The sequence below is a fragment of the Pecten maximus genome, chromosome 18 (genome assembly GCF_902652985.1).
Source record: "Pecten maximus chromosome 18, xPecMax1.1, whole genome shotgun sequence".
Taxonomy (NCBI): domain Eukaryota; kingdom Metazoa; phylum Mollusca; class Bivalvia; order Pectinida; family Pectinidae; genus Pecten; species Pecten maximus.
Window position 1 is genome coordinate 22,718,803 of NC_047032.1, and position 22,978 is coordinate 22,741,780.

Genomic DNA, 22,978 nt, shown 5'->3' on the forward strand with positions numbered 1-22,978 from the left:
AGACAGCCATTATCGCTAAATCTTAAATTTTATATATAGGTTCCCCTTGTTTGAAAAGTACTAGAGGGCTGTTTCTGAATTTACACAGATTAGTAAGACTTAGAGGAAGGGAAAAGTAGAGAAAAGATCAATCTGACATGGAACCTATAAAGATCATTCAATGGTGGGCGCCAAGATCCCTCTGGGATCTCTTGTTATCATGACCGGACTACATAATTTAAAAAAAATGACTGAAATTTTAAAATAACTGAGTATGTATTGGTTTTTGATTGAAAATGCTAAGTCTAGTACATGATTTTATAGTTGAAAAATATGAGGATATGTTTGTGATCCGGCTACACTTGGCCCATGTACAATGATTTATAAATCCTTCAATTCCACTTGAAATTTTTGCCTTCTTCTTAATTTCATCCTATCTTCAAAGGGCGAAAATTATCAGGTATACAATATGACTTTAAAAGATTATCATTATTTAAAGGAAGAATTAAACAATCTCAAATTAAATGAAAACTGGTGGAGGAATTTCAAGGTGATAATTCCACCTCCTAATCTGGTTCTTAATTAAGTAATTTTTTAATCCAGGCTGTCAAGGAATGGAGGGTTGTCACAGAGTATTTGGAAGAGCTGGTGATGGGAACCAAAGGAGCGAAGGGAGGCAGCCTGCCATCACACCAGGAAAGTTTGGTAGAGATTGACGCTGGTAAGGAATATTTAAGATGAAGTTTTAACAGTAGTCACAAGTAATATATGTGTTAAAAAATTAACTAAGGGATACTCGTGGAATATTTCAGATCAGTGCTGCATACCCAGGGTTAGCACGGGCCTTGAGAAAGCCTTGAATTTCACCTTGGGCCTTGAAAAGCCTTGAATTTCACCTTGGGCCTTGAAAAGCCTTGAATTTCTTTCTGGGCATTGAAAAGCCTTGAAAATTGGTTTACAGCCTTAAAAAGTCCTTGAATATTAAAGTTTCATTAGGATAAATGAAACCCTGGCCACTGATCATTTGGATTCAACATTGTCTTTGCTGCTTCCCCTACAAACATTAATAATAACCATGTCAGGTTGTATTTTGATAAAGTGGAAAGCTATACGTTGCTTTTTAGGTCATCTGACCCGAAGGGTCAGGATGACCTATAGTCATCATGTTTCGTCCGTCGTCGTGCGCCGTGCGCCGTGCGCCGTCCGCCGTCCGCCGTGCGTAAACTTTTCACATTTCAAACTTCTTCTCAAGTTCCACCAGTGGGATTGAGCTGAAACTTGCTTGAAATGATGCTTGGATGGTCCTGACCAAGTGTTGTTATTTTTCGGGTCAGTCTGAAATCCAAGATGGCCGCCATGGCCGCCATTTTGAAAACACATTTGAAACTTCTTCTCAAGTTCCACTGGTGAGATTAAGCTGAAACTTGCCTAAAATGATCCTGGGATGGTCCTGAGGAAGTGTTGTTATTTTTCAGGTCGGTCAGAAATCCAAGATGGCCGCCATGGCAACCATTTTGAAAAATACATTTTAAACTTCTTCTCCAGTTCCACTGGTGCGATTGAGCTAGAAATTGGTGAGGATGTTAAGGAAGGAAAGCCAATAAAGTGTTGTTATTTTTCGGCTTCGTGAAAACTTTGACATGGCAGCTACGGCAGCCATTTTGTAACATGATTGCGCAATCATGGTTCTTCTGAACAACACCTATTTCAAACTTCTTCTCAAATTCCATCAGTGAGATTCAGCTCTTACTTACCAGAAATGATCCTGGGATGGTCCTGACCAAGTGTTGTTATTTTTCAAGTCGGTCAGAAATCCAAGATGGCCGCCATGGCAACCATTTTGAAAAATACATTTTAAACTTCTTCTCCAGTTCCACTGGTGCGATTGAGCTAGAAATTGGTGAGGATGTTAAGGAAGGAAAGCCAATAAAGTGTTGTTATTTTTCGGCTTCGTGAAAACTTTGACATGGCAGCTACGGCAGCCATTTTGTAACATGATTGCGCAATCATGGTTCTTCTGAACAACACCTATTTCAAACTTCTTCTCAAATTCCATCAGTGGGATTCAGCTCTTACTTACCAGAAATGATCCTGGGATGGTCCTGACCAAGTGTTGTTATTTTTCAAGTCGGTCAGAAATCCAAGATGGCCGCCATGGCAACCATCTTGAAAAACACATTTTAAACTTCTTCTCCAGTTCCACTGGTGCGATTGAGCTGGAAATTGGTGAGGATGTTATGGAAGGAGAGCCAATAAAGTGTTGTTATTTTTCGGCTTCATAAAAACTTCGACATTGCAGCCACGGCAGCCATATTGTAAAATGATTGCGCAATCATGGTTCTTCTGAACAACACTTATTTCAAACTTCTTCTAAAATTCCACCAGTGGGATTGATCTGAAACTTGCCTGAAATAATGCTTGGATGGTCCTGACCAAGTGTTGTTATTTTTCGGGTCAGTCTGAAATCCTAGATGGCCGCCATGGCCGCCATTTTGAAAACACATTTGAAACTTCTTCTCAAGTTCCACTGGTGAGATTGAGCTGAAACTTGCTTGAAATGATCCTGGGATGGTCCTGAGGAAGTGTTGTTATTTTTCAGGTCGGTCAGAAATCCAAGATGGCCGCCATGGCAACCATCTTGAAAAACACATTTTAAACTTCTTCTCCAGTTCCACTGGTGCGATTGAGCTAGAAATTGGTGAGGATGTTATGGAAGGAGAGCCAATAAAGTGTTGTTATTTTTCGGCTTCATAAAAACTTTGACATGGCAGCCACGGCAGCCATTTTGTAACATGATTGCGCAATCATAGTTCTTCTGAACAACACCTATTTCAAACTTCTTCTCAAATTCCACAAGTGGGATTGAGCTCTTACTTACCAGAAATGATCCTGAGATAGTCCTGACCAAGTGTTGTTATTTTTCAAGTCGATCAGAAATCCAAGATGGCCGTCATGGCAACCATCTTGAAAAACACATTTTTAACTTCTTCTCCAGTTCCACTAGTGCCATTTAGCTGGAAATTGGTGCGGATGCTAAGGAAAGAGAGGCAACAAAGTGTTTTTATTTTTCGGCCACGTAAAAACTTTGACATGGCAGCCATGGTGGCCATTTTGTAAAATGATTGCGCAATCATGGTTTTCCTGAACAACACCTATTTCAAACATCTTCTCAAATTCCACCAGTGGGATTCAGCTTTAACTTACCAGAAATGATCCTGAGATGTTCCTGGCCAAGTTTTGTTATTTATCGGGTCAGTCAGAAATCCAAGATGGCTGCCATGGCAGCCATCTTGAAAAACACATTTTAAACTTCTTCTCCAGTTCCACTGGTGCAATTGAGCTGGAAATTGGTGAGGATGTTAAGGAAGGGGAGCCAACAAAGTGTTGTTATTTTTCGGCCTCGTAAAAACTTTGAAATGGCAGCCACGGCGGCCATTTTTTAACATGATTGCGCAATCATGTTTTTCCTGAACAACACGTATTTCAAACTTCTTCTCAAATTCCACCCGTGGGATTTGGCTCTAACTTACCAGAAATGATCCTGAGATGGTCATGGCCAAGTGTTATTATTTTTAAGGTAGGTCAGAAATCCAAGATGGCCGCCATGGCCAACAGTGCCACAAAACCTGCAGAGAATGCATACTACAAAATTATTAATTTAGAGTCAGATGACCGTTAAGGCCCCTGGGCCTCTTGTTTGTTCTCTTGTTCCCTCTCGAGATGACTTAGATGACGGGTAAAATGGGCTTTGGATATTTAATTATGACATTGAAAAAGCCTTGAAATGACCTTGAATTTGGTTTGACATAATACGTATGAACCCTGATACCTGTCAAGTTTCCCGCATTGGACTGGAGACTCCTGAATATTCAATACAGAAATCAAATTCTCAAGTTTTAAATTAATGACCTGCGCGGATCCATAATTTTATTAAATTTTCCAGTTTTCTCCCGCTTGGCCAAAGTGGCATCCATTAACCCAAGACGTGCGTCAATTTGACGCTTCAAAATTCTGACTAACCAAGTGCTGTATATAACGTTGTCCAATATACAGACTAAACAAAGGGCATATTAGCTATGGTCAATGACACTAATTGATCCCTAGGGGTTAATTAAAAGGGTACGTCAGTCAACTGTGACAAACCCTGACTGTCACCAAATTAGGTCTCAGGTGAAGTTTCCAATAATCAACATACCTGTAGTGAAATAAGCTATTTGCAACATAGATACATACATGTCATATTTTCAGAAGACTAATAAGGGAGATTGATGATTATTTTAAGGGAGATTTGCCTAAAATAAGGGAGATTTGTGCGCAGCATGAATATTGACATTTTACTCAATTTTAAAGCAATAAACTATTTTTTGAAAGTGATAAGGAACATACTATATGAAAACAACAAAAAGTTGTAAAGGGTACAAATGCAATTTGTATACATTCTGATAATATAAAATTATTTTTTGAGTAACACAAAGTTTTCACATCTTTATGCATATGCACAAAACACCCCCACCACCTGTTATAATTACTGTAGCTGCCTTGGCCTTTGGCTTGTTGAGAGTGCGTGCCGATAGGTGTATGCTACATTACAACTGTACCCTAAGCAAGGTGGCTTCATTTGACACGGTCAGTTAATTTTGTGATTACAACTAGGATACATCACTTCAAGAACAAACACTGGTCATGTCTGCCAACAAGATTTACTCGCATGAAAGCCAATAATGCATTTCTTAATCGTAGCTGTTAGTACCAGAATTCGTACTGCCGCCATCTTTAATTGGAAAATACTAATAAAGAGTCGTAAACTGCCACAAAAATCCGGATTTCAATTTGTGTCAGAAAAAAACCCAAACTTTTAAGAAGTTTGTTTTATGTCACAACAGACCGAGTAGTAATACAAACATAATTAATAAATTACTGTATAATTTTTATTTGAGAAATAAAGGGAGATAATTTGATGAATACATTTAGAAATTTTTCATTACAAAATATATACCGAGTATATACAGTCTATATACCGTATATAATCAGCAGAAAGGTTTGTATATTGGTTGGAGATTCCAAGTGACTATACTATTAATAATTCACTAAATACAGTTCCTTTCTATGAAATTTAAAACATTTTTAGGTCAGGAAGACCTATAGCCAATGTGCTTCGTCCGTCGTCGTCCGCCGTGCGCCGTCCGTAATTTTTTCACATTTCAATCTTCTTCTCAAGTTCCACCAGTGGGATTAAGCTGAAACTTGCCAGAAATGATCCTGAGATGGTTCTGACCAAGTGTTGTTATTTTTCGGGTCAGTCGGAAATCCAAGATGGCCGCCATTTTTAAAAACACATTTTAAACTTCTTCTCACATTCCACCAGTGCTAATGAGCTGAAACTTGCCTGAAATGATCCTGATATGATCCCGACCAAGTGTTGTTATTTTTCGGGCCGGTCCGAAATCCAAGATGGCCGCAATCTTGAAAAACACATTTTAAACTTCTCAAGTTCCACCAGTGCTATTGAGCTGAAACTTGCCTGAAATGATCCTGATATGATCCCGACAAAGTGTTGTTATTTTTCGGGTCGGTCCGAAATCCAAGATACCCGCCATAGCCGCCATCTTGAAACACACACATTTTAAACTTCTTCTCAAGTTCCACCAGTACTGTTGGGCTGAAACTAGCCAGGAATGATCCTGAGATGATCCCCACCAAGTGTTGTTATTTTTCGGGCCGATTCGAAATCCAAGATGGCCGCCATAGCCGCTATTTTGAAAACACATTTTAAACTTCTTCTCACGTTCCACCAGTGTTATTGAGCTGAAACTTGCCTGAAATGATCCTGATATGATCCCGACCAAGTGTTGTTATTTTTCGGGTCGGTCAGAAATCCAAGATGGCCGCCGTGGCCGCCATCTTGAAAAACACATTTTAAACTTTTTCTCCAGTTCCACTGGTGCGATTGAGCTGGAAATTGGTGATGATGTTAAGGAAGAAGAGCCAATAAAGTGTTGTTATTTTTCGACTTCGTGAAAACTTTGACTTTGCAGCCATGGCAGCCATTTTGTAAAATGATTGCGCAATCATGGTTCTTCTAAACAACACCTATTTAAAACTTCTTCTCAAATTGGCAGCCATGATGGCCATTTTGTAAAATGATTGGGCAGTCATGGTTTTCCTGAACAACACCTATTTCAAACTTCTTCTCAAATTCCACCATTGGGATTCAGCTGTAACTTACCAGAAATGATCCTGAGATCTTCCTGGCCAAGTTGTTATTTATCAGGTCAGTCAGAAAAACACATTTTTAACTTCTTCTGCAGTTCCACTGGTGCGATTGAGCTGGAAATTGGTGAGGAGGTTAAGGAAGGGGAGCCAACAAAGTGTTGTTATTTTTCGGCCTCGCCACGGCGACCATTTTGTAACATGATTGCGCAATCATGTTTTTCCTGAACAACACGTATTTCATACTTCTTCTCAAATTCCACTCGTGGGATTTGGCTCTAACTTACCAGAAATGATCCTGAGATGGTCCTGGCCAAGTGTTATTATTTTTAAGGTCAGTCAGAAATCCAAGATGGCCACCATGGCAGCCACCTGGAAAAACACATTTTAAACTTCTTCTCCAGTTCTACTGGTGCCATTGAGCTGGAAATTGGTGAGGATGTAAGGAAGGAGAGCCAACAAAGTGTTGTTATTTTTTGGCCTTTAAAAACTTTGACATGGCAGCCACAGCAGCCATTTTGTAACATGATTGCGCAATCATGGTTCTTCCTTAACAACACCTTTTTAGGTCATCTGACCCGAAGGGTCAGGATGACCTATAGTCATCATGTTTCGTCCGTCGCCGTCCGCCGTCCGCCGTGCGCCGTGCGCCGTGCGTAAACTTTTCACATTTCAATTTTCTTCTCAAGTTTCCACCAGTGGGATTGAGCTGAAACTTGCCTGAAATGATGCTTGGATGGTCCTGACCAAGTGTTGTTATTTTTCGGGTCAGTCTGAAATCCAAGATGGCCGCCATGGCCACCATTTTGAAAACACATTTGAAACTTCTTCTCAAGTTCCACTGGTGAGATTGAGCTGAAACTTGCCTGAAATGATGCTTGGATGGTCCTGACCAAGTGTTGTTATTTTTCGGGTCAGTCTGAAATCCAAGATGGCCGCCATGGCCACCATTTTGAAAACACATTTGAAACTTCTTCTCAAGTTCCACTGGTGAAATTGAGCTGAAACTTGCCTGAAATGATCCTGGGATGGTCCTGACCAAGTGTTGTTATTTTTCAAGTCTGTCAGAAATCCAAGATGGCCGCCATGGCAACCATCTTGAAAAACACATTTTAAACTTCTTCTCCAGTTCCACTGGTGCGATTGAGCTGGAAATTGGTGAGGATGTTAAGGAAGGAAAGCCAATAAAGTGTTGTTATTTTTCGGCTTCGTAAAAACTTCGACATTGCAGCCACGGCAGCCATTTTGTAACATGATTGCGCAATCATGGTTCTTCTGAGCAACACCTATTTCAAACTTCTTCTCAAATTCCATCAGTGGGATTGAGCTCTTACTTACCAGAAATGATCCTGAGATAGTCCTGACCAAGTGTTGTTATTTTTCAAGTCGATCAGAAATCCAAGATGGCCGTCATGGCAACCATCTTGAAAAACACATTTTAAACTTCTTCTCCAGTTCCACTGGTGCCATTGAGCTGGAAATTGGTGAGGATGTTAAGGAAAGAGAGGCAACAAAGTGTTGTTATTTTTTGGCCTCGTAAAAACTTTGACATGGCAGCCATGGTGGCCATTTTGTAAAATGATTGCACAATCATGGTTTTCCTGAACAACACCTATTTCAAACTTCTTCTCAAATTCCACAAGTGGGATTCAGCTTTAACTTACCAGAAATGATCCTGAGATGTTCCTGGCCAAGTTTTGTTATTTATCGGGTCAGTCAGAAATCCAAGATGGCCACCATGGCAGCCATCTTGAAAAACACATTTTAAACTTCTTCTCCAGTTCCACTGGTGCGATTGAGCTGGAAATTGGTGAGGATGTTAAGGAAGGGGAGCCAACAAAGTGTTGTTATTTTTCGGCCTCGTAAAAACTTTGAAAGGGCAGCCACGGCAGCCATTATGTAACATGATTGCGCAATCATGTTTTTCCTGAACAACACGTATTTCAAACTTCTTCTCAAATTCCACCCGTGGGATTTGGCTCTAACTTACCAGAAATGATCCTGAGATGGTCATGGCCAAGTGTTATTATTTTGAAGGTAGGTCAGAAATCCAAGATGGCCGCCATGGCCAACAGTGCCACTAAACCTGCAGAGAATGCATACTACAATATTATAAGGGTCTTTAATTTAGAGTCAGATGACCGTTAAGGCCCCTGGGCCTCTTGTTAAAACTTCTTCTCAAATTCCACCAGTGGGATTCAGCTCTAACTTGCCAGAAATGATCCTGAGATGGTCCTGACCAAGTGTTGTTATTTATTGGGTCAGTCAGAAATCCAAGATGGCTGCCATGGCCAACAGTGCCACTAAACCTGCTACAGAGAATGCATACTACAATATTATAAGGGTCTTTAATTTAGAGTCAGATGACCGTTAAGGCCCCTGAGCCTCTTGTTGATTTTAGTCCATTTTCATCTCTGTTGTGTGCATTTTATATTTTGACCTCAGGATTTTACAGCTGAAAGTCACTGACTCCTGAGATTTGATCCTACTTTCATTTACTGTCAGAATCAGTAGTTTCATTCTCTATTCAGTAAAAGTTATAATAACTCAACTGCATTGACTTGTTATTAGATTGAATACTATTATTCAATTAATTTGTGTTGTTTTTTGTTGATGAATGCAATATTTTTGCTCTAGTAAAAATGTCGCCCGCACAATCTCCAGTTTGAGAAAAGTCCTCAAACTGGAGATCTCCAGTTTGTTAACATTTGATCTTTGACAGGTATGGTGCTGAATTTATTCTTCAAAGCTGAGTGAAGCTCAGAAATGCTACAAGCCTTCAACACTACATTGCTACACCTGACATTTCTGAAAATCAGGGTTATGTTCAGGGATCCACCCCATGTGATAAACAGTCATCTAATATTGGTCAATAATTAAAAAGATGAACTTTCAAAAACACGCTTGGCTTTGTTACAAGATAGCTGTATATATAAGTTAATGTGGACATTGGATAAGGGGATTATTAAGTTTCAATACCTATTGGCCTTGAAATAGGTATTATGACCTATGATTCTGACAGTAAGCATCCATTATATTCAGATATAATGAAATCATGCGTGGTGCTGTTTGGCTAATATATCTACACAAGTGAATTTGAGCCTGATTGCTGAACCTTTAGTTTAGATTAATCACACTGAGAAATCATTTAGAAAAATATAAATTCTTTTTGTGTTACCTGAAAAAAGCAGGCAACATACCGTATAGCAGGAAATTTTAGCGGGGCTTTAATTTGGCGATTTGGCGGGTCCGTATAAAGATAGCCAAAGTTGAACCCGTCAAATTTTAACACTGCCAAATAAAAAGACGCAAACATTTCAATTTACCCACTAGTTTCTGTTCTGGCCGCCATTTACCTTTGATAACTCAAGAGAGTAACGACTGGTAGTAACGTTGGATGTTGCCTGGCAATTGTCGGCCAAAATGCCGATAGGTACATGCGAATAGCTAGTGAACAACTACTCACGATATATGTATAGCAACACAAGTATGATATATATCGCATCATAATTAATTTTTGTGAAAACAAAGCCATCTACCCATACCATTCAATGAACTGATGTTAATACTACTTGTAGACTAATTGTTCAACTCAACTGTACGTATACACATCATACAATAGATGACCATGGCGATATCTTACGGTTGATTAAATTATCTTTGTCTGTTGCTTGTACACATACTCATATAAACACTAATTTGACAAATCTACATGTATGTGTTCGTCTGAATTTTTTTGGTAATAGTTTCCGGTTTCGAGGCAGAGGATCGATAATACACAAAACACCTAATAATTATCTATATATATCGGTAGGTAATATATATGCTTAACGCCAAATTAAAACCCTAGATTTAAGGAAATCGCTAAATTTTAACCCGCCAAAATTTAACTTTCAGTTTTCATGACCAAATCGCCAAATTTTATGACCGCTAAAATTTCCCGCTATACGGTATTGGTATCAATATGTCAGTGGCAGCGACGTCGGCGTCGGCACAGAGGTTTCCGTGATATAACTCAAGTTCCCTTTATAGTTGCCTTGGGCAGATTAAGCTCATACTTCATGCAGATCTTTCTTACCACAAGTGCTTTCTCGGGATTGCTTTTCAGGTCCAAAGATCAAGGTCACTGTTGCTAAAAAAAATAAAAGCCGTTTCCTTATGATAATTCTTTTACCTTGGATCATGCAATAAGTCTTGTAGTCACTCAACTTTCTGCACAGGCCACAGACACATTTCCATGGAATTCTTGTTAATAGATATCTAATGAATTTGAATTTTTTTGGTAGATGTGCTACAGCAGACGAACCGACCGAGGGCCCTAAAATTTGATGCCAGCTTGCACAAAGTGCTCAACTCGGAGCTTAAACACTTATACACGGCCGTGACTCGTGCACGTGTTAACGTGTGGATCTTTGACGAGGACCAGGAAAAAAGAGCTCCAATGTTTGAGTACTTCAAGGCTAGAAAACTAGTCAAGATCCTTAACAGCACAGATGTAGATGAAGGTACTTTTTGTACTAGATAGTCAATTCTCCAAATCAATTTTCATTCCCCCCACCACGTAAAGGAGAGGGCACAAAGCTGTAATGTTACCCATGTCTGCCTCTCCTGTGCAGTAATGTCCGTTTGCCTCTCATTGCATCCTGTCCTATACTGAAACTAAGTACTAATCATAACATCTAGTTCTACGCCTGATCTCATTCTGGTTGTTACTGGTCAGTGTTAAACGGTCAATGATCAGAAATTACTTTTGACCCCTTCTGTACAGGATGCATTGTTACAAATAAATGGAGACATTTAAGTATTACAGGCATTTTGAAGTCGTTTCTATTAGGCCAAGTAAGCTTATGCCATGGTGTGGCATCCGCTGTCCATCCATCTTGCGTCAACTTTTCCTTTTAAACAACTTCTTCTCAATAACCATGAGGCACAGAAACCTGATATTGGGTCTGTAGCATGCTGGGGTGAAAGGCTACCAAGTTTGTTCAAATGAATAACCTTGACCTACATTAAATGTCACCAGGGTCAAATAGACTTAAATCTTTAAACAAGCACTAGAACAAAATATTGAAATAAACCAAGCCTACTCTGGTATTTGAATAAAGTGGTAATCAACATAATATCTGCAGAAATCACCTAGATCAACATCAAAGCTGATATCAAAGTTGATGTAGAGTCAGGCGAGAGATACAGGCCCTTTGGGCCTCTTGTTAACATGGATTGAAATTATACCATATATACTTGAATTTTATATTGGCTGATGGGTAAGTTATGTATTGGATGAGTATTTTTTGTCTTTCACCCTATAGATAGTCCAGAAACCATTGGCGGCATGTTTGCAGAGGAGTCCAGTCCAGAAGACTGGATTCGACGTGGGGATGACTTCATGAAGCATGCTTTGTATGAAGTTGCTGCAAAGTGCTTCATTATGGGAGGTGACCATCAGCTACACAAAGTGGCCCTAGCTCATCAACAAGCTCTGAAAGCCTCTCGCACAAAGGACAGTCACCAGCACATGAGAGATGAGTTTCTCTTTGCTGCCGAGATGTTCCTGGACTGCAGTCTTCCATCACAGGCAGCTAAGTGTCTACAGAATGCCCGGGAGAGAGAGCTTGTTGCTCACTTGTTCGAGAAGATTGGCTGGGTAAGTACAAACAATTGTGAAAAGACAAAACCTTTAAATAAAAAAATCTGTTGAGATTTAGATACAATAGAGCTGAAGTGAATTAACATCATACAGGGACAGGTAACTGGAAAAAAAGTAAACAAGGTTATGTTTATTGAAATGTTATAAATGAGAATGTTTTTCCATGATTGCTGAGCGTTATACAGGCTCAACAGGACTGTATGTAGCTGCGTTTGCACAGTGTCAAATGGTTGTTGTGTGGAAAATGTACTTTTTTTTTGCATTGGGTGTCCAATTACACCGTAGTACCTTAAGGTCAAATCTATATTTACATAGGTGCAACATGTCCCTGTGTTACCTTACATGGGGACTAGACCCATGGCATAATGAATTTCTTAGCCATGTCTATGTAATAAAAAATTTTATGAGTTCAATAATTTGATTCATGAGGCAAGTGATATAACATTAAATACTGTATACCTGGTATTTTTTTGCCCCAGGTTATTTTCGCCCTTAAGCAACACAAAAGATATTCGTTCCGTTTTAATTTCGCCCTAAACTACTTTTTATGGAGGCGTTTACGCCTGCCATATTACAATCACCTACGAGTTGTGACGTCACAATCTCTCACTTTCATTTTCGTTATATTTCCTTTCACAGTTCATTTTGTAGTTTCTTTCGGTTCATATATGATGTAGTTGAACTATATATACATTTATGAAAACTATCAAGACTACAAATAAAGTGCTATTACATGAAAAAAGGTATATTCAGTATAAATTTCTCTTCGGCGGAGGCCCGGAATTTGAGACCTCTGGTGGTAATTTCTATAACTAGGGGTAATGATTCGCTTATACTATTAGTTCCAAGTATGAGGCACGTCATTGTAGTCCGTCATTCAAAGTAGATGTGCACAGAAATGTATTAACTATGCTTATAATGTTGTGAACATTTCAGGAACTATTTTGAATAAACAATAAGAATAATGTCTTGTAAATATCTACACCTGCATCGATTTTTGCAAATCTATATCGAAAATACTGTTTGAAGGGAGATAACTGCGAGATTCTGACGTTACCTTACACTTGTTTAACTACTAGGAATAAAGACGGCATAGCAACCAAGCGCAAACAAATTCCCGATTTTCATATTACCCTCCAGGTTTTGGCTAACAACATTTCTTTTGTTTACAACTTGGTAGTTTGTTCACGAGATTTTATGAGATTTGGTCCGATATTTAGCGATCACGTGTTCCGTCTGTTTTCGTGAGCGAGCACTCTGTCAAAATGAAGGCACGTGGACACGGGCTTCACACGAAGCATCAAAGTGTGATGTTTGTCGCTAGAAATTAATATCTATCAACATGAATTAAAGGCAAGTTGCTTACAAAGTTTAAATCTGTTTGTTGACCCACTGAAATAAGCGTTTGTTTATTTAGGACGAAACTGTTTACGATAAGTTGTTCAAGCCTGGCCAGACCACAAAATCACAATATCTACTGCGATTATAGTCCGAATTTTCTGACGATCTTGCTATATACTATATGCAGACTTTAATCAGCGATATCAACACCAGAACCCTTCGGATTACTGCGATAACTGATCGAAGTCCCTGTGTTTCAAATCTATGAATCGGTAGACCTAACGTGATCGGTGATGGCGTGATGGAATTCGATCGTTTATTTTTTTAAACTAAGAAAACTGGCACATATCTGTCGTGGTGGTCATTTGTGCTGTACCTTCCCCGACAGAGACAATATACATAATCTGGGCTTTTGTGATAAGGTTTACTGCAGTAGCTACTCGCACTCGTAATATATATGAAAATGCTAAATTATTATTGAACCAGCTTGTCTTATTTATATATTATTCAGCTCACGATTCAACCTTTTCAAATGTTTTCATGTAATATAACTTTTTGTTGTTTTCATGTAAAATGATAAATACATGTATATCTATTGGCAATCGATATATCAAATTCATATAATATAAGACTTTCTCAAATATCAATATTCCTCATAACTTTCAAAATAAATCTATATTTGCTTTTGAAATTTAATTAAAAATGTTTGATATTCATGTCACAAACCAATCCCTTAAAACGATCATCAATCTCCTTATTGGTCTCCAGAAAGTGTGAAAATAAATGAAACTTTTTTGTCAATAATTCTATTTATTATGAATTCATGTATAACCATTTAGGTTTTTTCCAATGTTGACCTTTAAAACTATATACATTGTATATACAAGCAACAATCTGTGGGATGTCAAATATGGAAGGCTATATACAATGTAGCTGTTTCAGGATAAATTGCCAAAAATGCTTATAAGTACTGTTTCTTATCACTGATCACATATATTGGGTTTTTGACTATTATGTGTTATTGCTACTTAAGTGTGAATTTTTTCGGCTTAAGTGATAATGTATTTCTTTGTACTTGTGTGCAACAGACATCGCAAGAGTTTAATTCTCCTACATATAATATTGACTCCTACAAAAAGAAGTTGAGTGATCATGAGTGGTTGACTACGAGAGGCATTTTATCAAATCTCATATTGACCATACTGATTGCTCATGATCATATTTCATCCGGCCTAGTAAACTCTAGAAAAAACATCTTAATTTATGAAAGTAGCTAACTCCTTTAATGTATGTGTAAAAATTAAGTATATATATATATCGTACAAAACATCAAACTTCTAATATGGTAGATATGAAACATACATTTAGGCTGACTGCCTGATAATATAATTTGTACAGAGTTTACAATCCTTTGACATTCAGCTCATAATATACACCATTATAATTTGATCTGTCGTCATGCGTCGGTCTTCTTCTTAAGACCAAGATATCGCAGAATGGTGTACAAAAGGTTCTTAAGCTATTTTATCAAAATTGTTAATTTCATGACCCCATATGTGTCGCATTCTCCTTGGGGAGAGGATACATTTTACTATAGTTTATATAGGAAACTCATCACACATATTTTAGCATAATTTATTTCATTTTCATTGGAAATTGGTTAGCACGTGGTTAGGGCAAACTTTTCTCAATGATATATTGTCAGAGAATGTCAAGGCCAACGACTTGTTATGGGTTCGAATGTCAAAAATAAAAATCTTATATTGATTATTTTTTTCATTTCATATGAAAGAACATAGTCCACTGAAACAGAATGTGCATATTTTATTGTCATCAGATAAAAATATGGCAGAAAGATATGGCACTTGGAAAAGAATCATAAAGCTATTTTCTCCAGCCAAAATTAAAAAATAATCCAAAATTGCAGAATAAAGGTTTCTGCTCTTTTATCTATAATATACACATGAAGGCTTGATGTTTGGCGCATCGATAACGTATGGCTGGCTACAAATGTTATACTTATATTTGACCTTGACCTTCATTTAAGGTCACGGGGGTCAAATGAAGAAAATTCAAAGTTCTTTCAAAATTATTAATTTGGGTCACATTTTAAAGAATCAGCCCTTTTAAAGGTGTGTGCAATGTATCAAGGTCAAATAATCAAAATGACGCAGATATGGCACTTTTAAAAAGAAATTCCTACCAAAATGAAAAAATGACCCAAAACTGCACATACACATGAAGGCTGGATATTTGGCAAACAGATACATGTAACATGTGTAACTGGCTACAAATATTGAGTTTATCTCTCTGACCTTGACCTTCATTCACATTTTAAAGAACCGGCTCTTATGAAGGTGTGTGCGAAGTTTCAAGGGCAAATTATTAAAAATGATGCAGACATGCCCTTTAAAGAATGTTTTCTTGCCAAAATCAAAAATTATCCTTAAACTGCAATTCAATTGTTGGCTCAAAAGGGGTCAATTTGGCTCAATTGACATAAATAACTTCTTCTCTGAAACTAAGCAATCGATATAGCTCATACTTGACTGGTAGCATCCTTTTGGGTAGGGATTCAAAATTGTAAAAATGGTGGGGTTGACCCCCGGGGGGCAGGGTCAAAAGGGGTCAATTGGTTTCTCTGAAACTAAGTTATGGATATAACTCACATTGGTGTGGTAGCAATCCCTATGGGGTTGTACCCAAAGTCAATTTCATTTCATGGATTAATTGCACAATTTGGTATAAAACCTACATTTGTATGGTAGCATGGTTATGGGGTGGGTATTCAAAATTGTACGAATGTTGGGGTTAACCTCCCGGGGGCTGAAGGATGGGACCAAAATAGGTCAATTTCACTAAATTGACATTTTTACACAATCCTGATGTAAAAATAGGCCCAGGGTTCTTTCCCCATCCCAAGGGACTTATACAATCATATTGAATTGATATCAAATATGAAAGTTTTCTTCAATATTTTGCATGTAAAACGCTGTATATTAATATACAGTACCTATAGCTACTAGGCTATTATCTACATCTTGGTGGTAAATTAAAAAGCAACAAATCACAGTTTATTGTTAATATTGACATTGGATCTATTAAAATAGATGGAATTAATATCTAATTTTGAAATAATTGTCCTTAAAAATGAGGTCTTTGTTAAAAAAAAAGTGTAATAACTTTTAAAAGCTGTCAATCTAATTTTGATATTATTCTAAGATCAAAATAGAAAGGAATAAACAATTTTGTTTACAAGATATTGAAAGACATTGTACACTTTCAACAAAAAAGTAGCAGACACTCCCTGTATTTTCAATACATATCGTGTATTGCTATAACTTATCGAAATGCATATCTTATTGTTTGGTCATTTCTAATACCCAGGCCTATAAAATATAAGTTTGTTTTAAACACATAAATGCAAATTTTGAACTACTTAAGTATAAAAGATGGTTTAAAGTATGAATGTTAATGACATGTACCTAAGTAGACGTTGATTTGAAAAAAATTAAAATGTTTGACTTTTTAAGTAAAGGTTTGATTGAAATAAGAAATGTTTAACTTCTTTTAGAAGTAGGTTTGCAACTTTTAAGATGGTTAAAACCATTATGTACATCGGAACAGTCTAAACCATTACATTCATCAGGACTGTGAAAACCATTATGTCCGGTTGGTTTGACACATTTAAGTGGAAATGTTTAGTCATGTTGATATCAGTTTAATTTGTATTCTTGCTTTATTTCAAATATCTCCTTTTACATCTGACTAACGCCTCCTACAGTACTTTCAGTACTTTGATTAAGAAATGTCTTTTCCACGTTTACAATCTGAAAAAATCTGTTCGGAATTCTCGATACAATTGCACTCGGAACACTCGGGATTTATCAAATTCCCCCCATTTCCTTATCTTTGCATATCCCGCTGAGGTGTGAAATGTAATCGGGTGTGAAATAAACGTTTACCTGTGTTCAGATTTACTTTTAACCTATATTGATTCAAATAGTATCAGGTATGCAGGGTCGATTTTAAGCAAACACGATGAGTGGTAAGTTCACCATGCCATGACTAATTACTGACCAGTGTTTCTCTTGTTCATTTGTCATCGATGGAAGCCGCATGCGACGGTGAACTCATAAAATCAGTACTCACAATGGCAAGAATTTGGTGCTATTTTGGGTGCCTCATTTAAAAAAATGACTGTATTTTAAAAGTAACTTAGTATTTAGTTTTTTTTAATCAAATACACTAAACCTAGTACGCTATCTTAGCCCATATTCTCGATTTAACTCGATGTGATATTGCAAATTTACTTGGCCTAGATTTAGATCTAGATTTTATTTCACATGCATAGACTGGAAATAATAATAAATTATTCTATAAATTTAGTGTACACATATAACACGTGTTGCTTGTAATTGTATAGAATAAGAAAATACTAATTGAAAAGTACAAGGGTATGTTTTGGATCCGACTTCAATTAGCCTAAGTACGATAACTTGTAAATCAAAGGGCGAAGCTCGCCGTAAGTTTGATGCTTTTAAACTCATTTACTGTATCGATTTCTTGAGAAATGGTGTAGAAGTATTTGCAATAACTACAGCATAAAGTGATGTCTTTTGTGTATATCAATTGAGTATTAAGTGTTACAGGTCCCGTGCACTTATTAAATTGTTGATATTGATACAGTAAATGAGTTTAAAAGCATCAAACTTACCGCGAGCTGGAACCTTAGTCCTCCATTATCGGACTTTTAGTGTTCCCATATCTGTTACAGGTCACGTGTTTTCCCCACTGGTTCATCACAAATATAACTTATATTTAGGATATTTAAGAAAAACACAAAATTCCTATAAGACTGGCTTATTTCAACTTGAATAGTAATTTTTCAACCACCAAGCAATCATTTGGCATCATCAGTGTCACTTTTGTCTTTCCACAGTAAAACTTAATGATAACAAAGCTCACATGATGAGAGGAAATAGTTTATTTTATCAGAAATTTGTTGAGGATTTTGAAATAAATATCATTGAGCCAAATCTTGGGATTTGACTTCATTCCTGATAAGCAGAGATTTCTATTGAGACTATTTTCCTTAAGAAAGTTCAGTCTCTTGTGTGTTGTGTGATCAATCAAAACCAGAAGCTATTCAAGTTTGATTGCTACTTTAACAAAGTTGTACATGGTTGGTTTTAGCTTGAAAGAGCTGGGGAAACCTACAGAAAGACAAAACGTCCAATTGAAGGCAGTCGCTGTTATGAACAGCTAGGACATTTCAACCTGGCTATTGATACTCTCTGTGAGAATGAGTTCTATGATATGGCCATTGACACACTGTGGAGGTACAACAAACTAATAGAGGTAAGTCCAGGCAAGGTTACCTGTTGTCAAAATAATTTCAGTAAGTGACAAGCTAATGGGCTTGAGGATAGTATTGGGGAACAACCAACCAATTGAAAAAATATTCTTTTGAAACGTCCCTTGTGTATAGAAAGTTGAGCCAGGGATAAAATGTCTGGCAGCCACTGATTGGCCAGTATGTTATGAAGTAACAAAATAGATATGTAACCTGATAGGTAACTATCCATAAGAAACGTTGATATAAATTTTGTAAGTCCGATTGAATTTCCCCCCCAAAATTTCAGGTAATACTAATTAACAGGTAAACATTTCAGATTTCTGAGAATTTTTACTGCGAAATTCACCAATTTCCAAAATGGCTACCCTGGAAAAAATTTGAGCTGAAGGACCCAACTTTTTTTTTTTTTGATTATGTGTTATATGAGACCCTAAACTTTTGTTAGCCCACCATCTGATGATGGTGGGCTATTCAAATCGCCCTGCGTCCGTGGTCCGTGGTCCGTCCGTCCGTCCGTCCGTCCGTCCGTCCCTCCGTCCGTAAACAATTCTTGTTATCGCTATTTCTGAGAAAGTACTGATGGGATCTTTCTCAAATTTCATATGTGGGTTCCCCTTGGTGCCTAGTTGTGCATATTGCATTTTGGGACCGATCGGAAAACAACATGGCCGACAGGCAGCCATCTTGGATTTTGACAATCGAAGTTTGTTATCTCTATTTCTGAGAAAGTATTGAAGGGATCTTTCTCAAATTTCCTATGTAGGTTTCCCTTGGTGCCTAGTTATGCAAATTGCATTTTGGGACCGATCAGAAAACAACATGGCTGACAGGCAGCCATCTTGGATTTAGACAATTGAAGTTTGTTATCTCTATTTCTGAGAAAGCACTGAAGGGATCTTTCTCAAATTTTATATGTAGGCTCCCCTCAGTGCGTAGTTATGCATATTGCATTTTGAGACCAATCGGAAAACAACATGGCCGACAGGCAGCCATCTTGGATTTTGACAATTGAAATTTGTTTTCACTTTTTCTGTGAAAGAACTGAAGGGATATCTCAAATTTCATATGTAGGTTCCCCTTGATGCCTACTTATGCATATTGCATTTTGAGACCAATAGGAAAACAACATTGCTGACAGGCAGCCATCTTTGATTTTGACAATTAAAATTTGTTATCGCTATTTCTCAGAAAGTAATGAAGGGATCTTTCTGAAATTTCATATGCAGTTTCCCCTCAGTGCCTAGTTATGCATATTGCATTTTGAGACCAATCAGAAAACAACATGGCCGACAGGCAGCCATCTCGGATTTTGACAATTGAAGTTTGTTATCGCTATTTCTGTGAAAGTACTGAAGGGATCTTTTTCAAATTTCATATGTAGGTTCCCTTCAGTGCCTAGTTTTGCATATTGGGACCAATACGAAAACAACATGGCCGACAGACAGCCATTATAGCTAAATCTTAAATTCTGTATATGGGTTCCCCTTGTTTGAAAAGTACTAGAGGGCTGTTTCTGAATTTACACAGATAAGTAAGACTTAGAGGAAGGGAAAAGTAGGGAAAAGATCAATCTGACATGGAACCTATAAAGATCATTCAATGGTGGGCGCCAAGATCCCTCTGGGATCTCTTGTTATAAACCATAATTGCCATATTGAATTCAAGAATTTTAATGATATACTCCAAAACGTTAACACTAAAGTCTATGGAATTCAGGAAAAACAATTGGTTGGTTGGTCCCTATTTAGCAGGGTCTATATGCATCTTGCAACCTCAAAGGATTCTATTTTTAAGACAAACAGGATATTAGCACCTTTCAACATAACGTGAGAGTTAGATACAATAGAGCGGGAAAAAATGAAGCTGTTTCGTCATAGGACCTGTCATTGACACTTGGGGCCTAAAATTTTCATACCTAGATGGTGACAGAGCAAACTAAAAAATGATCGAAAGAAATGTCAAAATCTGGATTGGTAGGTGCCATTGTCCTATAATTCACTAAAAACTCCATAATTGTCAATGTTAAGTTTAAAAAGAATGTTAAGCACGTGTGAATATTCTGAAATGTATCGCTATTCAAATGAATTTAATTTTGGTATGGAGGTTATAGCAAACCAGTACTATGTATACGCTGTGTATACCACCTGCAGTCTCAAAGGATGTTACAAAAGACAACAAATAATTGTCATCAAAAACTGTAGTCATGACAGATTGAGATTTGTATAGTAATTCTTCTGATTAATCACAATGATACAACATGTTAACCAAGTAAGACAATCATTTATCTATGTAGATCTTGTTGCCTTTGAAACATTATCTGATATCCCCATTTTAGCTCACCTGGTACAAAAAGTGATTGCATCATTTTTATTGACAGGGTCTGCGATCAAAAAACCAGGCTGTTCCTGCTGTGTTGTTGGATCATGCTCCAGATAAACTGCGTACACGAGAACGTCTTAGTCACATGGCCGCTGAGTTTCACCATAGGAACAACAATGAGGTCCGCATGATGGTAAACCTTGAGCGTTTGGAGAGTCTAAATGACCGTGTCACTTTCCTCAAGAGCAAAGGCTACTTCGACCAGGCAGGTGCACTTCTTCAGAAGGAAGGTTTGTATTCCTGTGTTTTGCCATTCAGATTTAGCTTACCTGGCCAAAAGACCTGATATTGGGCCTGTAGCATGCTAGGGTGAAGGGTTAGTAAGTTTGTGAGCTCACATGGCATGGCATTGAGCTATTGAGCTTCGAAATTCTTCTTCTCTAGTTTCAGAAGGCCTAGAGGCTGATTTTTTGCAGGCTGGTACCTAGTACAAAGTGGTATAAAGTTTCTTCATATAAATGACCTTGACCTATTTCATGGTCACACAGGCAATTAAGTAAAAACCTTGAGAATCTTCTTCTCAAGATCTTGAAGGCTGATATATGAAAATCCCTACAGCAGTGTACAGTAAAAATGCCCTATTTTGAAAAATATGGCACATGTTTTAGGTATGTAAACATTGCCAGTTAACCCTACATATTACCTGTAATAAAGTATATATATATTTGTAATCTATACAACATTTGCAATTTTAATACAGCTCTGAAGGATAAGTAAACTTTTTTCAATGTTTTTTAGATCTGTGAATACCATGGTAGCAACTTTAAAATAACTTAAAAATTGCAAAATATTATGACAATTAATCTTGTTTTGACATATGTTGTACATTAAGTTTTCCCATAATCTTATCTTGATTATGAGCCTCCATTTTTTCGCTGTAGGCAAAACTAAGTTTCCTGTGTAAACACACTTTTGGGAAATCCAGAACCAATTTATTTATTTTAGTTTTAACAAATGTGATGCCTGTATGTACTTCTTCATAATGAATATACCAATTAACCGTTGCGTCGTCATCCGTCCGTCCGTCCGTCAACAATTGACTTCTTCTTCATAACTACTGATCAGAATTTGACCAAATTTGGTCAGAAGCATCCTTATGGGGTGGCAACTGAAAATTGTACAAATGGTCGGGCTGACCCCCCAGGGGTCTTGAGGGGCGGGGCCAAAAGGGGTCAATTTGGCTATATTAATATAAATGACTTCTTATCTGAAACCAAGCAAAGGATATTGTTCCTATTTGCCTGGTAGCATCACTATGGGGTGAGGATTCAAAATTGTACAAATGGTGGGGCTGACCCCCCAGGGGCCTGAGGGGCGGGGCCAAAATGGGTCAATATAGCTATATTCATATTAACAACTTCTTCTCTAAAACCAAGCAATGGATATCGCTCATATTAGCCTGGTAGCATCACTATAGGGCGGGGATTCAAAATTGTGCAAATGATGGGGCTGACCCCCCAGGGGCCTGAGGGGCGGGGCCAAATGTGGTCAATTGGGCTATATTGATATACACAACTTATTCTCTGAATCCGATCAATGAATATTGCTCATATTTGCCTGGTAGCATCACTAGTGGTTTGGGATTCAAAATTGTACAAACGGTGGGGCTGACCCCCCAGGGACCTGAGGGGCGGGGCCAAATGTGGTCAATTGGGCTATATTAATTTAAGCGACTTCTTCTCTGAAACCAAACAATGGATATTGCTCATATTTGCCTGGTAGCATCACAATTGGGTGGGGATTCAAAATCATACAATTGATGGGGCTGACTCCCTAGGGACCTGAGGGGCGGGGCCAAATGTGGTCAATTGGGCTATATTAATTTAAGCGACTTCTTCTCTGAAACCAAGCAATGGATATTGCTCATATTTGCCTAGTAACTTCACTATTAGGTGGGGATTCAAAATTGTACAATTGATGGGGCTGACCCCCCAGGGGTCTTGAGGGGCGGGGCCAAAAGGGGTCAATTTGGCTATATTAATATAAATGACTTCTTATCTGAAACCAAGCAAAGGATATTGTTCCTATTTGCCTGGTAGCATCACTATTGGGTTGGGATTCAA

The 22,978-nt window shown here is 37.8% G+C and overlaps 1 protein-coding gene across 1 annotated transcript in view; it reads left to right on the top strand.

The window, feature by feature from the left end:
* The window catches only part of LOC117316118 (TPR and ankyrin repeat-containing protein 1-like), a 121,780-nt gene that overhangs the window by 90,727 nt on the left and 8,075 nt on the right, over positions 1-22,978 (top strand). Inside the window, exons 30-34 of the mRNA XM_033870617.1 lie at positions 583-700; positions 10,476-10,694; positions 11,499-11,833; positions 18,374-18,538; positions 20,914-21,145. Of these exons, the coding sequence (XP_033726508.1) occupies positions 583-700; positions 10,476-10,694; positions 11,499-11,833; positions 18,374-18,538; positions 20,914-21,145 (1,069 nt within the window). The remainder of the gene's footprint in view (positions 1-582; positions 701-10,475; positions 10,695-11,498; positions 11,834-18,373; positions 18,539-20,913; positions 21,146-22,978) is intronic.